General features: G+C 46.7%; 1 protein-coding gene across 1 annotated transcript in view; it reads left to right on the top strand.

The window, feature by feature from the left end:
• The first annotated feature begins 9,706 nt into the window (after positions 1–9,706).
• Positions 9,707–14,828, top strand: part of TMEM131L (transmembrane 131 like) — a 161,843-nt gene continuing 156,721 nt past the window's right edge. The window contains exons 1-2 of the mRNA XM_041738377.1: positions 9,707–9,892; positions 10,556–10,626. Coding sequence (XP_041594311.1) covers positions 9,769–9,892; positions 10,556–10,626 — 195 coding nt within the window. The 5' untranslated portion in view covers positions 9,707–9,768. The remainder of the gene's footprint in view (positions 9,893–10,555; positions 10,627–14,828) is intronic.

Below are 14,828 nucleotides of genomic sequence, written 5' to 3'. Positions count from 1 at the left end.
TCAGAGAGGTTAAGCAACTTGCCCGAGACCCCATAGATAGGACACTAGGTTTTACCAACTGGACACTTTGCTGAGTGGTCCTAGACCGGTAATCCAAGTGTGCGCCTAAGGAAAGAGTGGGTTCCCCTATAGTACTTCTTCTCCCAAACATCTGGCTCCCTGCTGCTGACCTAGCAGCTTTTTATTTGAACTTTAAGTGCCAAACTTAACATGATTGTGATCTGAAAGCACGCAGGTTCGGGAAGCTGTGAAGTTGCTTCCTCAGTGGGTTTTGAAGTGGAAAGAAACGATGACAAAAAATGTTCAGGCTTCTTGCTCCCAAGCTATCAGGTCTGGACAGAAAATCATATAATGTTAAACATGGAAAGGCCCTTAAAGACCATATTGTTTTATGGCTTCATTTTACAGGTAAGAAAACAGGTGAAGGGAGGGGAAGTGCTTTGTTCAAAGTCATGAAGCATATTTTCTAAAATTGCAGTTAGATTGTTTAGGTGGGTGAGTCAGATAAGTATTGTTGAAATACTAGCATTAAGATCCTATCTGGTTATGGGGGCAGCCCAGGTGGCGCAGCGGTTTAGCGCCGCCTTCAGCCCAGGGCGTGATCTTGGAGACCCGGGATCGAGTCCCACATCGGGCTCCCTGCATGGAGCCTGCTTCTCCCTCTGCCTGTGTCTCTGCCTCTCTCTCTCTCTGTCTCGCTGTCTCTCTCATGAAAAAATAAATAAAATCTTAAAAAAAAAAGAAAGATCCTATTTGGTTATGGAAATTGGTACATGGCATTAGTTTGGGAGCGTCTACAGTCAACATGGGGTTCATATAACTTAATTTATATATTAAGGTTATCTCACCTAGGTAGACCCATTTCCACTACTTGGAATGCTTTTGTTTCTGGAACTATGACACATTCAAGGACAGGAAATTGGTTATTTGGCATTGATATCCTCTTAACAATTTGTTAGATTTTTGGTGCCATAATGGCCTTTATTTCAGTGTTTCCAATTTCAGTGTATTTCTACATACATTTCTAATGATAACCAATAGTACAAAAGTAGTTATAACTCCCAATCATGGGGCAGCCCGGGTGGCTCAGTGGTTTAGTGCCATCTTCAGCCAAGGGCCTGACCCTGGAGACCTGGGATCGAGTCCCGCGTTGGGCTCCTTGCATTGGAGCCTGCTTCTCCCTCTGCCTGTGTCTCTGCCTCTCTTTGTCTCCCTGTCTCTCATGAATAAATAAACATAAAAATATTTATTTTTAAAGATTTTATTTATTTATTCATGAGAGACATAGAAAGAGACAGAGACACAGGCAGAGGCAGAAGTAGGCTCCCTGTAGGGAGCCCAACGTGGGACTCAATCCTGGGACTCCAGGATCATGCCCTGGGCCGAAGGCAGATGCTCAACTGCTGAGCCACCCAGGCGTCCCCTAAAAATCTTAAACAAACAAACAAACAAACAAACAAACTCCCAATCACTTGAGGGTATAAATGTGATATTGCTCTAATGGTCAAGAGCATGGAATCTAGGGAAACTGCTTGGGCTTAAATGTTAGCTCTACACCTTACTGGTTTGTGACCTCTTGCAGTTATACTGGACCTATCTGTGCCTCAATTTCTCCATCTATAATATAGGGATAATAATAATACACACTTCCTAGGGTTGTTGGAGGGATTAAATAACAATATATACAAAGCACTTAGAAAGGGGTTGGTACATCATAAGCACTACATGAGGGCTATCTATTATTACTTCTAGAAAAGGAAGTTGAGTTACAAGGAATCATTTTGGACTGTGAAATGGAGCTGAAAAAGTGCTTACTATTTCTGCTTTCCAGACTAAGTCTAGGCCTGGTTTTATAGCTTAAGTGGGACTTTTAAAAATATTTTTTCAAGATCATCAAGAAATTGACTCAAGGGATCCCTGGGTGGCGCAGCGGTTTAGCGCCTGCCTTTGGCCCAGGGCGCGATTCTGGAGACCCGGGATCGAATCCCATGTCGGGCTCCCGGTGCATGGAGCCTGCTTCTCCCTCTGCCTATGTCTCTGCCTCTCTCTCTCTCCCTCTCTCTGTGTGACTATCATAAATAAATAAAAATTAAAAAAAAAAAAGAAATTGACTCAATTTACAAAATTGTGGTTCCTGCCAACCTTCTGAAATCTACTTCTATATCTTTTCAAAAACAAGAGAGGAAAAAAGTCAGCAAAGAAGAGAAAAATAAATCCTACTCACTGGTCTGTATTTTTGACTGTCAAGTAGAAGATCTTAATTATAAGTGTAAACAAGTTAATGCAGCCACTGTTTTAGAAGTTTATACACATAACCTTCCCAAATAGAGTACGAGCAAGTATGTACAAAAATCAGAAGGATAAGAACTGTATCTCCAAAAGCATGGAGACTCAAAAGGAAAATGACAGGTTTTACTGGATTTCATATTGATCTTAATTTATCACCTGGAGGGTGTATAGGTGGGGTGAGTTTTGTAGCTATATGTAGCAATAGTAATTTATTCTTAATGACTATAGTTAGGCCTTTGTAGATTGTTCTAACCTTCCTACAAGCATCCTAAAATAAGAAGTAGGATTAAAACATGAAAAACAAATGGAAATTTCCATGTGAGTTCTTGCTTTTTCGTCTTTGGAGACAGTGTGGTACAATGGAATTAGAGTCCAATTTTAAGTCTGCGTTTGCAATTTATTCCTCTCAATTTCAGTGTCTAACGTGTAAAATGGTGACAATAAGATTAATCCTGTTGCGTTTTAAGCCATGCGTGTAAAACCAGTGTCTAGTGATTGTTAGTTCTCCCTTCTTCTTAGACATAAGAAATAATATCTTGATTAGAGAGAGGTCCTCCCTCTAGGAGGACACAGCACAGGCATGAGGTTTGGCTATTGGTCAGTGCCTTTGTGGAATCGGAAGGTGGCTCTTCTTACTCCAGGCACCTTGGTCAATCAGAGAGCTGTGTCAGGCCCTCTTCCTTAGGCTCTTCATACCCAACCATACTTGGCAGCCCTATGTCAATGATGGGAAGGAGCCAGATGTGACCGTCAGACAAAGAGCTTTCCACGTGAAGTCAACAGCAAGTGTGAAGGCCTGAGAAGGGGGTCAAGCCTGGTGGGCTTAGGGAACACAGAGGCCCCTGGGCTGAAGAACAGTTGCCAAGGGGAAGGCTGATAGAAGATGAGGTCAGAAAGGTGAGGAGGCATCAGATCTCACGTCCCCGTGGGACAAGGATAGGAGTTTGGATTTTATTCTAATTTTATAGGAAACCACTGGAGGGTTTTGTACATAATCTGAATTCTGGGGTGTGTGTGTGTGTATGTATTTATAACCCCTCAGAGCGTCCCTCTGTTTGCTAAAGGGAATGTTGCCTATGAATGCTGCTTTAAACAGATCATTTTGGCTGTTGTGCAACCAGATGGAAGAGGCAAGAGTGAAAGCAGAAAGACCAGTGGAAGGCAACTGTAGGAGTGTATATGAGGGATGAGGCATGCTTACATCAGGGTAGTGGTTGAGAAAGGCTAAGTATGGGGAATTTTCTGGAGGTGAATACCACAAAATTTGTTGATAGATTTAAAGAGCATGAGGAAACAGGAATTAAGGATGACTCTCTGGCTTTGGGCTTGAGCAACTGGGTAGATGGTACTGCGATGGACAGAAGTCAGGAAGACTGGGGATTGGGCAGCTTGGGTGGCTTGGCGGTTTAACACCGCCTTCAGCCCAGGGTGTGATCCTGGGGTCCCAGGATCAAGTCCCACGTCGGGCTCCCTGCATGGGGCCTGCTTCTCCCTCTGCCTGTGTCTCTGCCTCTCTCTCTCTCTGTGTCTCTCATGAATAAATAAATAAAATCTAAAAAAAAAAAAAAAAAAAAAAAGGAAGACTGAGGATCTGCAGGATAGGTAGAAGCAGGAGTTTGGGACATGTTAGGTTTGAGATACTTATCAGACACTCAGGTGGAGATGGAAAGTAGGCAGTTGGGAATATGAATGTGGACTTTGGGTTAAGGCTAAAATTATAACTTGGTACTCATTAGCTGATAGATATTATTTAAAGACTTGGAGCTGGATGAGTTTATCCAGAAAGAGAAAATATAAAGAGCATCCAGGACCAAGTCCTAGAGTACTCTTACTTTTAGAGGTTGAGCATAGAAGGAAGAGGCTGCGATGCAGACTGATGGATAGACAGCACTCAGCCATGTCGCACATGTCACGAGTGCCATTCGTACAGACCTAACATAATGTACCTAGTGATGGCACTGTCCTTTAGAGAATAAACTAGTTTGATAAGCATCATTTCTCTGAAGCCATCAAATCTTTTTTTTTTTTACTTTTGTTGCTTTTATTTATTTTGCTAATTTAACTGATATAAAATTAAGCATAGTATTTTAATGCACTTGTAAAATAAACCACCTGCTAGTTTGCTATTTTTTCCTTGTCATATGAGCATTCTGTTAATATCTTTGCAACTGGTTATTGTTAGTGATGATTGTTTACTTTTATTTTGGTTTTGGTTGACTTTTTTTCACTTGGGACTGTTTTTAGCTATAAATGACAGAAAATTCGACTACAGTAAGAAGGGCTATTTTTACTTACTTAAATGAGTTATCAAAAAAACAACAACAAGTTATCTAAAAGCAGATAGCTAGCAATTCCATAATTCCAACAAGGCTCCAGACTTCTGGCTTTCCAGGCCATTGTCCTCAATGTGTAGCTGTCTTCCTCAGGCCTGCCTGATGGCTGCAAACCTCTGGGCATCACATCTATACTCCAACAGGAAAGAGGACACAAAGTAAAAGACCTGTCCTAGCTGAGTCTATTCCTTTTCATCATGAAAACAGTAGCTTTCTTTGAAGCCATGCCAGTAGAGGTCTGCTTATATCTCATTGACCAGAACTAAGCCAAACAGCCATGCCAGGTTACAAAGGAGACAAGGGAGGTGACTGATTTTTTTGTTTTTTGTTGTTTTGTTTTGTTTAGTTTTTTTGTTTTTCACTCATGTAACATTCATTTAATTATATTTAAATTTTTAGCATGACCACATTCAAGGCATCCTGTATAAATCACATTTTAACGTACTTAAAATTTTTTTCTTTAATATCTTAAAGTTGTTTTATTTATCTATCTACCTGTCTTTTTTTTTCTACCTATCTTTTTTTAAAAAAATATTTTTATTTATTTAGAGAGAGAGGCAGAGACACAGGTAGAGGGAGAAGCAGGCTCCATGCAGGGAGCCCGACGTGGGACTCGATCCTGGGTCTCCAGGATCACACCCCGGGCTGCAGGCGGCGCTAAATCATTGTGCCACCGGGGCTGCCTTCTATCTATCTATCTGAGAGAGAGAGAGAGAAAGAGGGAAGGAGAGAGAAAGAGAGGGCGAGAGCACGAGAGAGAGACAGAGAGCCAGCACACAAGCAAGGGGAGGGGCAGAGGAACAAGCAGACTCCCTGCTGAGTAGGAACCTGATGTGGGGCTAGATTTCTGGGACCCTGGGATCTTGACCTGAGCCAAAGGCATATGCTTAACTGACTGAGCCACCCAGGTACCCCCCCAAATTTATTTTTTAATTAAAAACTTTATAATTTTTAATTTTACATACAATAAAATGTATCCTTTTCATTGTACATAGCCTTATAAGTCTGGAAAAAAAATAGAAAGATGACTATTTTTAACTGTGAATATTGATGCTTGGAGTTTTCATAATGGAAAAGGATCATTGTTTAGCACAAAAGAGTCATTTGAGAAAGGCAGAAACCCTTATCCTATGCACCTAATCATGGCTTCTTGAGATGAAATGGAATACAGTTAGTGAATGATGGGTCCCTTTAGGTCAAGGGGACAATTTACCTCTTAAGAGTACCTGACCATAACCACTAGGTTTCTGTGTTCCTCAAGAGCCACCCCTACTGGGCATATCCTCCCAGGGAAGGTGAAGCTAGGATTCCAGCAAAGGTGGTGGTGGTTATTTCACAAAACACTTGTCATGATTGGGGTGAGGCCCAAAATTGATAGCAAATTTAGCTGTTACATGTACATTTTCATTAAGTATTCCCATTTCCAGCATGTGAGTGATAAATGATCAGGGATAATGAATAGGTAATTCAGACAATTGAATATCAGTATCAAATTTACCATATTACAGAAAGGTCTGGCATTTCCCCACAATATGAATACATGATAATATCATTACTAGCATTTATTGAGCACCTATACTAGATGCTTACCATATAGTATCTCATTTAGTCTTCACAACCACCATGTGACCTGGTGTGTTGAATCCTCTCTGGACTAGAGACAGATGATCTGGACTTGACACTTCACCGTCAATTTTATATAGAATGTGTTGAGATGTAACTCACATTTATAGACGTGGCTTGGTTTTCTATACTCACTTAAAAAAAAAACAAGGGTGAAGTAAGTCAAAAGGATGGTCAACATCTTGTATATTTTAAAATAAATGTAGATTTAGTGTGTGTTTTCGGTTTAATTTTTAAAAAGATTTTTATTTATTTTGAGAGAGAGTGTGTGCAAAGGGAGGGGCAGAGGAAGAGAACCTTCAAGCAGACTCCACACTGAGTGCTGAGTCCGATGTGGGACTTGATCTCATGATCCTGAGATCACCACCTGAGCCAAAACCAAGAATCAGACACTTGACCGATTGAGCCACTCAGGTGCCTCTTTTTTCTGTTTTTAAAGGTTTGTATTTATTTTGAGAGAAAGAGACAGAGAGAGAGAGAGAGAGAAGTTTATTTAATTTTATTATAATTGCTGCACCCAGTCTGGGGCTCCAATTCACAACCCCAATATCAAGAGTCACATGCTCTTTCAACTGAACCAGCCAGATGCCCCCTTGGTGTGTGTGTTTTAAAAGCATTCAACTGGGCAGGCCAGGTGGCTCGGTGGTTTGGCGCGGCCTTTGGCCCAGGGCGTGGTCCTGGAGACCCAGGATCGAGTCCCGCATTGGGCTCCCTGCATGGAGCCTGCTTCTCCCTCTGCCTGTGTCTCTGTCTCTATGTCTCTCATGAATAAATAAATAAAATCTTTAAAAAAAATAAAAGCATTCAACTTATGTGGATCTAATATAAAATTGATTAACTCGTTTGGTATCTCCTTAGTGCCTCTTCCATGCTTTAGTTTTGTGTATATAATTTGCATATTTTTAATCCATGTTTACAATATTTTTTTTCCGATTCACATTATTTAGACATACTTCTCCACAATTTTGCCACTACAACTTGGATGTTTCTCATCCTGTCTGGGCTTCAGTTTCTCCTTCATAAAATTAGGCTGTTGGGCTATAATTTAACAGCTAAAATGTTTTCAACTCTGAAATTCTGTGACAATAGAATATTTATTACCTACAGTCAAATAATGGCATAAATGAACAAGGAGTCTTCTTTGGGGAACAAGTTTACTTCAAAACATGGATGCTACTTAATGGGCCATAACTTTCCTGTTGTTCATGAGTCAGCATGAAAACTACCTCCAGAGAAGGCTAAGTAGGTCAGATTTATCTAAGAAGACAGCTGTGTAATCCCGTGTCCCTCTCCAACCCCATGGCACTGCAGATACATGCTTCTGGCTTTTTGAACAACAAATAGCATTACCCACTTTGTAAAGTCCACCAGACCACAACCTGAAAATCAAGCTGGCCTTTAAAAAATTTCAGGAGGGGAACAAAATAGAGCTCTTTTTATATATGGTCCACAGCAATTTTCCTCTATCTTTAAAGGCATTTTTAAAAATATTTTATTTATTTGAGAGAGAGAGAGAGAGAGAGAGAGAGAGGCAGAGACACAGGCAGAGGGAGAAGCAGGCTCCATGCAGGGAGCCTGACATGGGACTCGATCCCAAGTCTCCAGGACTACGCCCCGGGGCCAAAGGCAGGCGCTAAACCACTGAGCCACCCAGGGATCCCCTTTAAGGCATTTTCATTGATTCTGTGATACCAATTAGTGTGGACAAGATTTTTGGTGAAAAGGTAAAAAAGTTTAAAAATTAGTAAAAAAGTTTTATACCATGACTTTTTATTACACCTGTTTCATAAAACGTGTTAGGTCACCAGTGTTTGCTTGCTTTCCTTTCTAAATCCTAAGAGGACTTAAAATACATATTGTAAATAAATGGGTCAATGAAAGAACTCTCACTTAGAAACAAACTTTAAAGGTGCAGTCACTGTTACTTGGGCTCTGCGAATATTTTTTGTCCGTAGAAGACCCCTGAACACACTGGGAGGACCTTCAGAGCTCCAGGAGCAAATACAGACCCAGAGAAGTAAAACGAAGAAAAAAAAAAGGGGGGGGGGGACACACTAGAATGGGACTGGAGATCCTTGCCACGGAAACGAAGATGCTGGCAGGGAACACAGGAAAAAGAGCAGGAACAGAGAGGATGCTGGAGGTGTTGAAGTTGGAGGATGCAAAGGGACTTCTTCCCTTGGAGAGGGAGGACGCATGATTGACTTAGTCCTTCCTTGGCATCTGTCCTGCTATTTGACCACTGCTCTTCCATTGTCTAGACTCTAAGGCACCAGAAACCATTAAATAGAGGATCAATGTAAGCAGACAGGTGTGCCCCAGTCCCTTCCCCTCTTTCTTCTGCGCTGCTCATATTCTAGCAGCAAACTAGTTTAAAAAAAAAAACCGTCAGACTGCCAACACTTCCAGGTTACGCAAAGCGATTCCTGAATGAACCTTTGTGATACGGTTGGCAAAGGCATGGTATTAGACCTGCAAGAGATCTCAGGTATCAGACGCACTTTTTGGTTACAGGCCTCAAATGATGGGGCTAGAAAAATATATTTTCAAGTATTACGTTATTGTATTAACCAGCTGATGTCCGGCACAGGCCGCTGACCACCACGTTTCAGAAGAGGCAGGCTCACGTTTGCAGAACGCATCCTGCGGGGAGCCTCTGCCCCCGGGGGGCTCTGAAGCCCAGAGGCTTCCCCACCTGTCGCGGCCTGGACCGCGTCCACGGAGGCTGCCGGGCGCACCACGGCCGCGCCTCGCTGAGGTCAGCCTCTCGGGCCCCGGACAGCTCTTTTCATGCTAAATTACAGACTTTGCAGCCACCGGATATCCTCGCTGCCTAACTGGCAGTAGCCATGTGGCTGCGCCGGCGCTTCCTGACAACCACGGCGTTATTTCCACTAATATCCTGCCTGGGGCCTCCGGCCGGGCGCCGCCGCCCTCGCCCGTGGGTAGTGACCCGGCTGCGCCCGCGCTGCCCCAGCACAGACGGAGGCGCCCCAGTCCCTCCGATCGCGCCTGGCGACAGTGGCCCGGGGGCCCCTCCCGACCGCCGCGGGCCGTGCCGGGGGCCGGCGACTCGGGGAGGGCGCCGCGGGGCGCTGGGGCGGGCGGCGGCCGCGGGGTCCGCGCCCGGGAGGGGCGCCCTGGGCCGCCGCGTTCGCACGGCCCCCGCGCCCCCGCGCCCCCGCGCCCCCGCGCCCCCGCGCCCCCGCGCCCCCGCGCCCCCGCGCCCCCGCGCCCCCGCGCCCCGCCCCCGCGCCCCCGCGCCCCGTCCCTCCCTATCGGCCGCGCACACGCGCGCACAGCCGGCGGCGCGCCCCGGGCTGGAGCCGCAGCAGCTGCGGCGGCGGGGGGCGGGGCCGGGGCGTGGCGAGGCGGGGGCGGGGCCGGGGCGTGGCGAGGCGGGGGCGGGCCCGGGGCGGGGCGGCGCGGGGGCGGGCCCGGGGCGAGGCGGCCCCGGCGCCAGCGAGCGAGCGAGCGAGCCAGCGGCGAGCGCGGCGAGCACCCGAGCAGCGCGAGCAGCAGCATGGCGGGGCTCCGACGCCCGCAGCCGGGCTGCTACTGCCGCACCGCCGCGGCGGTGAACCTCCTGCTGGGCGTCTTCCAGGTCCTCCTGCCCTGCTGTCGCCCGGGAGGGGCTCAGGGACAAGGTCAGCCGCGCGCCGCCGTGCTCGCGCTCCCTCCCCACCCCGCCCCCCCTCCTCTTTCTTTTAGGGAACTGCTGAAATGTCTAAGAGGGCGAGGGGAGGAAGGGGAAGGGGCAGGAGGAGGGAGGAAAGCGGTCGCAGGTCTCGGCCGGTGACCTCTGGGGCCGCCGCGTCCCCTCCCGCGCCCCCGCCCCCGCCCCCGGCGGCCGGAGCCGGGCAGTGGCGGGGCTCGGGCACCGGCGCGGACCGCTAGCCGCACGCGCCCCGGAGCCTTTGTGCGCGGGCCCCGGGCGCCCCGGGCGCAGCCCCCGCTTTGTGTGGCGCGCGCGGGGGCCCCGCGGCGGCCCGGCTGGCTGCAGCTTTGTTCCCCGAGCCCCGCCGCCGGACCCTCCCGCGGCCGCCCGCCCCGGATGCTCGGGATGCGGCGCGCCGGGTGGCTGCCCCGGCACCCCCGGCGCGCGCGCCCCCCGCCCTCGGTGGGGGGGCCCGACTCGCACCCCGTGCATTGTGCCCGCGGCCCCGGGCGGCTCGTCGGCGGGCCCCTCGGCTTGGAGAAGGAAGGGGTGACTCGTCTGGGAGAGGCGGGTGCCGGGGCGCGGGAGGGAAACAGGAAGCGTCCCTTTTCCGTGCATTAAAACGCGCTGTTTTTTTTTGGTGTCCGCGCAGCGATTGAGCCCCTGCCCAACGTGGTGGAGCTGTGGCAGGCGGAGGAAGGGGAACTGCTGCTGCCCACTCAGGTGAGGACGACCAGGTGACAGGGCGCCGCGGGTGCGCGCGGGCGGAGGGGCCGGGCGGCCGCGGCCCCCCGGCGGCACCGGCGCTCGGGCCACTTTGCAAGGCAAATAAACGGCCGGGCCGAGCCCGAACACCTGGCAACGGTGGCCTGCCCAGCCTCCTCGCGCGCCATGTGACAGGGCGTGAGTCACGCCCGCCCCAAGTTCAGGAGCTGGGAGCCGAGGCCACCTCAGCAGGGCCGCGGCCGCGGCCGCCCGGAGGAGGGGAAGGGCGGGCCCCTGGGCGGCCGCGGTCCCCGGAGCGCCGCGGGCCCCGGGACAACAGGAAGGCTGCTCCCAGACGTGCCAGCGGCTGGCACTGGCCACCAGCCTTAAGCAGCTTCTGCAGGGAAGAGGTGACTCTAAAAAGATTGTCGCCCTGGATCTTTTCCAAGCGCCTTTAATTCGCGTAGGAGACACCCTCTTTAGCAACTTGAATTTCAGGTTTCGGGGGCTCTCCCCCCTGTGATACAGTGATTGCATGTGGAAAAATAATTACTAGCATTTCATTGAGAATCTGTGGCATCCTCCCGGGTTCAGGGCTGCAAGCAGATACAGCCCCGCAAAGCGTTGTGTTAGGGTTTAACTTCCAACGTTTGTCTGCAGATGTATGCATTTAAGCATGATACGGTTGACTGCTTTTCAGCAGCAACAGTAGTGACCCCAAATACTTTTTTTTGGCGAGGGTGGGGGGGGAGGGAGGAGTTGAATTATAAGGGAATATTTAGCTTGTGTGTGTGGTAATTTTTAAGATGTTCATTACTTCCCACATTGGTGGCAGCACTTAATTCTATGTTGTCTCTTGTGGCTGTTTGGAAAAACAGGATGTCTAGCTGTAAGTTCACGGCTCTGCAGTTTTACAGTTGAGTTTCTCCAATCTGTGTGAAGCATTAGAGTGCTGGTTTTGAGATATTCAGAATATTCACTTTAACCAGGACTAATGAATAACAGCTTCAAGGCAGAGAGGTGACTTCTAGAGGAAAATTTTTGTGGACCTTTCCTGAAGGCCAGCGAGCTGAAAGAGACCGGCCCTTTGAGAAAAAGCCTCATTGGGATGGAGAGCAAATAGTCTGCCCTTCTCTTAAAAGTTTGTTCCCAAATGGGTTTTTTCCCCCTCCTCTGATCATAAATAACAGATGCGTATTGTTGAAGATTTGGAAAATACAGAAAGATAAAAAGAACCAAATAGAAATCATTCATGATTCTACCGGGAGACCCACATTTAAAATTTGACGTTTTTCCTTTTTTAAAATACAGTTATATTTGTGTCTTAATCATGATTGTTCAAAAGCAGCATTCGTGAGGTTCTGGGCTGGAGACTTCTGTGTTGTGGGGGCCTGTCCTGGGTGGAATTCTGTGTCCTGTGGGCTACAAGATGCCCAGCAGTTAGAGCCTCGCTGTCTCTACTCAGTAGTTGCTGGTGGCACTTTCTCCTCCCTCTTGCCCCCAGGTCTGACAGCTAAAAATGTCCCCAGACGTTGCCAAATGTCCCTGGGGAGCAAAAGTGCCCGGGTTGAAAAGCACTGGTGTATATCTATATGCATTTGCATTTTTACTCATTTGTAGCCTGTACTCCTTACTGGCTAGTGTTGAAAGTCAACCCAGACAGAAAGGAAAGTAAATTATAGACTCTCATTTGTTGCAGCATTAGTTGAAGATTTAGTCACTGTGCTCAGAGATGGAAACGTCAAGGCCTGTGATATGATCAATGATTCTATTTATAGCCTTAAAATTTATTTTATATTATTCTTAATTTGTGGCTTTGTTTTGTTTGTATGTGTAATATAGTTTGTTTTGGTGAAAAAAAAATGCACACAATTTAGAAGCTGTCTTTCTGGAGTACTCACTAGAGAAGCCTTTATAACTAAGCTATTTTAATGAAAGCTATAATGAAAGTGAAACTGATATTCAAAATAATTTTCTAAATACTTCATCTCTATCTATAGACACATCTTTTAGAGACTATTTACCCTGCCTGTACTGGGGTGGGGGGTGGGGATATATGTGGATCTATCTGTATCTGTCAGTGTAAACTGCAGATATATATGCATATGTATTTATCTAAACTGCCTATACACTCACACACATATGTATATAAACTGCAGAGAGTTCTGAAGAAAGTTATTTTTAGAGAATTCTCTTCAAAGTATTTGGACTTTTTTTCCCCACAAAAAGCTCCCTTGTGTGTCATGGAGTCAGCTGAAAAAGAGAGTATTTATAGGTGTTTTTTAAATTTGAGGGTTTCTGCTTAATTAATTTGTAGGCTGGGTTCCTTTCACTCAGAAGGATCCCAAGGCAGCTGCAGAAGCTAAGATTTGTTAGTGATGGGAGAAATGGGAGCACCAGAAGGTATGGCATCAAAAAATTGAATTTTTAAAAAAGATTTATTTATTTATTTATTTATTTTTCATTCATTCATTCATTCATTCATTCATGAGAGACACAGAGAAAGGGGAAGAGACACAGGCAGAGGGACAGTCAGGGTCCCTGAGGGGAGCCCGATGTGAGGACTTCATCGGGGACTCCAGGATCACACCCTAAGTCAAAGGCAGACGCTCAACCACTTAGCCACCCAGATGCCCCCCCCAAACTGAATATTAACATTTGTCACCACTCATTATTTATACAGTTGATATTTTTGGAAATGTGTTCTGGTGATTGGGTCTTTTTTTTCTTTTTAAGTGAGCAAGGACTAGAAAAATGCATCTTTGGTGCATTTTTGGTGCAAAACCAAATAAAATAATTGAATTGTTATAATCTTCCAGACCTGCTGGATAGGTTTCCAGGATTTGACTCCCGGTTCCGTCCCTTTTCTCAGTTTCTTCATCTGCACAATGGGGGTGAGAATGGCCCTGATCTCAGAGGATTTTGTGAGGATTAAAACTGTCTTGAACTCAGTGAGCACTTCATGTGTGTTACCTATTATTTTGGTATACTTCTCAGCTGATTCCTAGATTTGGTCACTGGAGGTCATGGGAGTTTTCCTGCGTTGAAGAGGTTGAACCAGTGCAGAGAACTCAGTACTATTACTTGCTCTACAGTTGTGTAGATAGGTTATATTATTCACATCTTTTTGTTATGTGCGGTTTTTACGTGGTAAGATATTTGGTGTTCGAACATAAACTATCTATGGTGATAATGAGAAGGAAGGGAAAAAAAAACGTGATTTTATTCTTAGATTTACAGAACTTTTCCTCTCTTCAGGCCTTACTTCACCTATACTTCAACACACTGAATCCAAAGTGGTGATGGTTAGGAACCAAACACACGTTTTCATTAGCTTATTATCAGGAAGTAATCCCATGTGTGCAAGATACTGCATTGCATACCTTCTTACTTTGCCTTCAAATAACCCTTCTGTGCTGGCCTGTGATGCCCTTGACCTGCCCTAGCTCTCAGGGCCTTCCGCAGTCTGACCCTGTGTATTGCTCTAGGCATTCCTCTGGGACGCAGGCCCCAGCATGACCCTTGGCAGAGCGGCCCCCCTGTGTACTGTTGAATGAAGGAACAAATGTGATTGTCCTGCTGTTCCCATAGAGCCATCCTCCCAGACTTCTAACTCCGTAGTGGCACTATTGTCATTTCTCGCTTTCTGAGGTTCTTGAGCGTCTGGATTTTTTTTTTTTTTTTCTTTCTTGGCCTTGATGTTCCTCCTTGCCCTAACTGGATTCCCTGTAAGAGTTTGGGCTTTTCTAAGCTTGGTGGTCTCATTGCAGCCACACTGTTCTGCATACAGTAGGCATTGAGTAGTTAGCCCGGAGCTCTTCCTGGGGGAGGAGAGGCAGTTATCAGTGTCTTGTCCTGTTTCTGAGGTTAGTTTCAAAGATGGCAGGCTAAATGCCTTACGTGTTGATTTTGGTGGTGGTTGTTTGTTTTTTTGGTATCCCTTCTGGCAGCAGGAAGGGCAATCTAGAATTGTTCTTCTAATCCATTCAGACTCTGCAGAGATAGAAGCCTCACTCCTAACAGCCCTGGTTAGATTTGGGACACTAACATTGGTGCTGAGTAGGAGCAGGAGTTACCTGATACAGAATCATGTTGGTCTGGTTTGGGGTGGCTGGGCTTAGTGCTTTTCTGGCCTTGTCTGTTCATCCCCCACGCCCAGCAAAGCCCCGGGATACAGCGATAAAGAAGGACGTCTCTGCCTTTAAAAATCTCATGTCTTA

Source organism: Vulpes lagopus, chromosome 23, assembly GCF_018345385.1.
Source record: "Vulpes lagopus strain Blue_001 chromosome 23, ASM1834538v1, whole genome shotgun sequence".
NCBI lineage: Eukaryota > Metazoa > Chordata > Mammalia > Carnivora > Canidae > Vulpes > Vulpes lagopus.
Note: the sequence above shows the minus strand (reverse complement) of the source record. Positions and strands in the feature narration are given on the sequence as shown.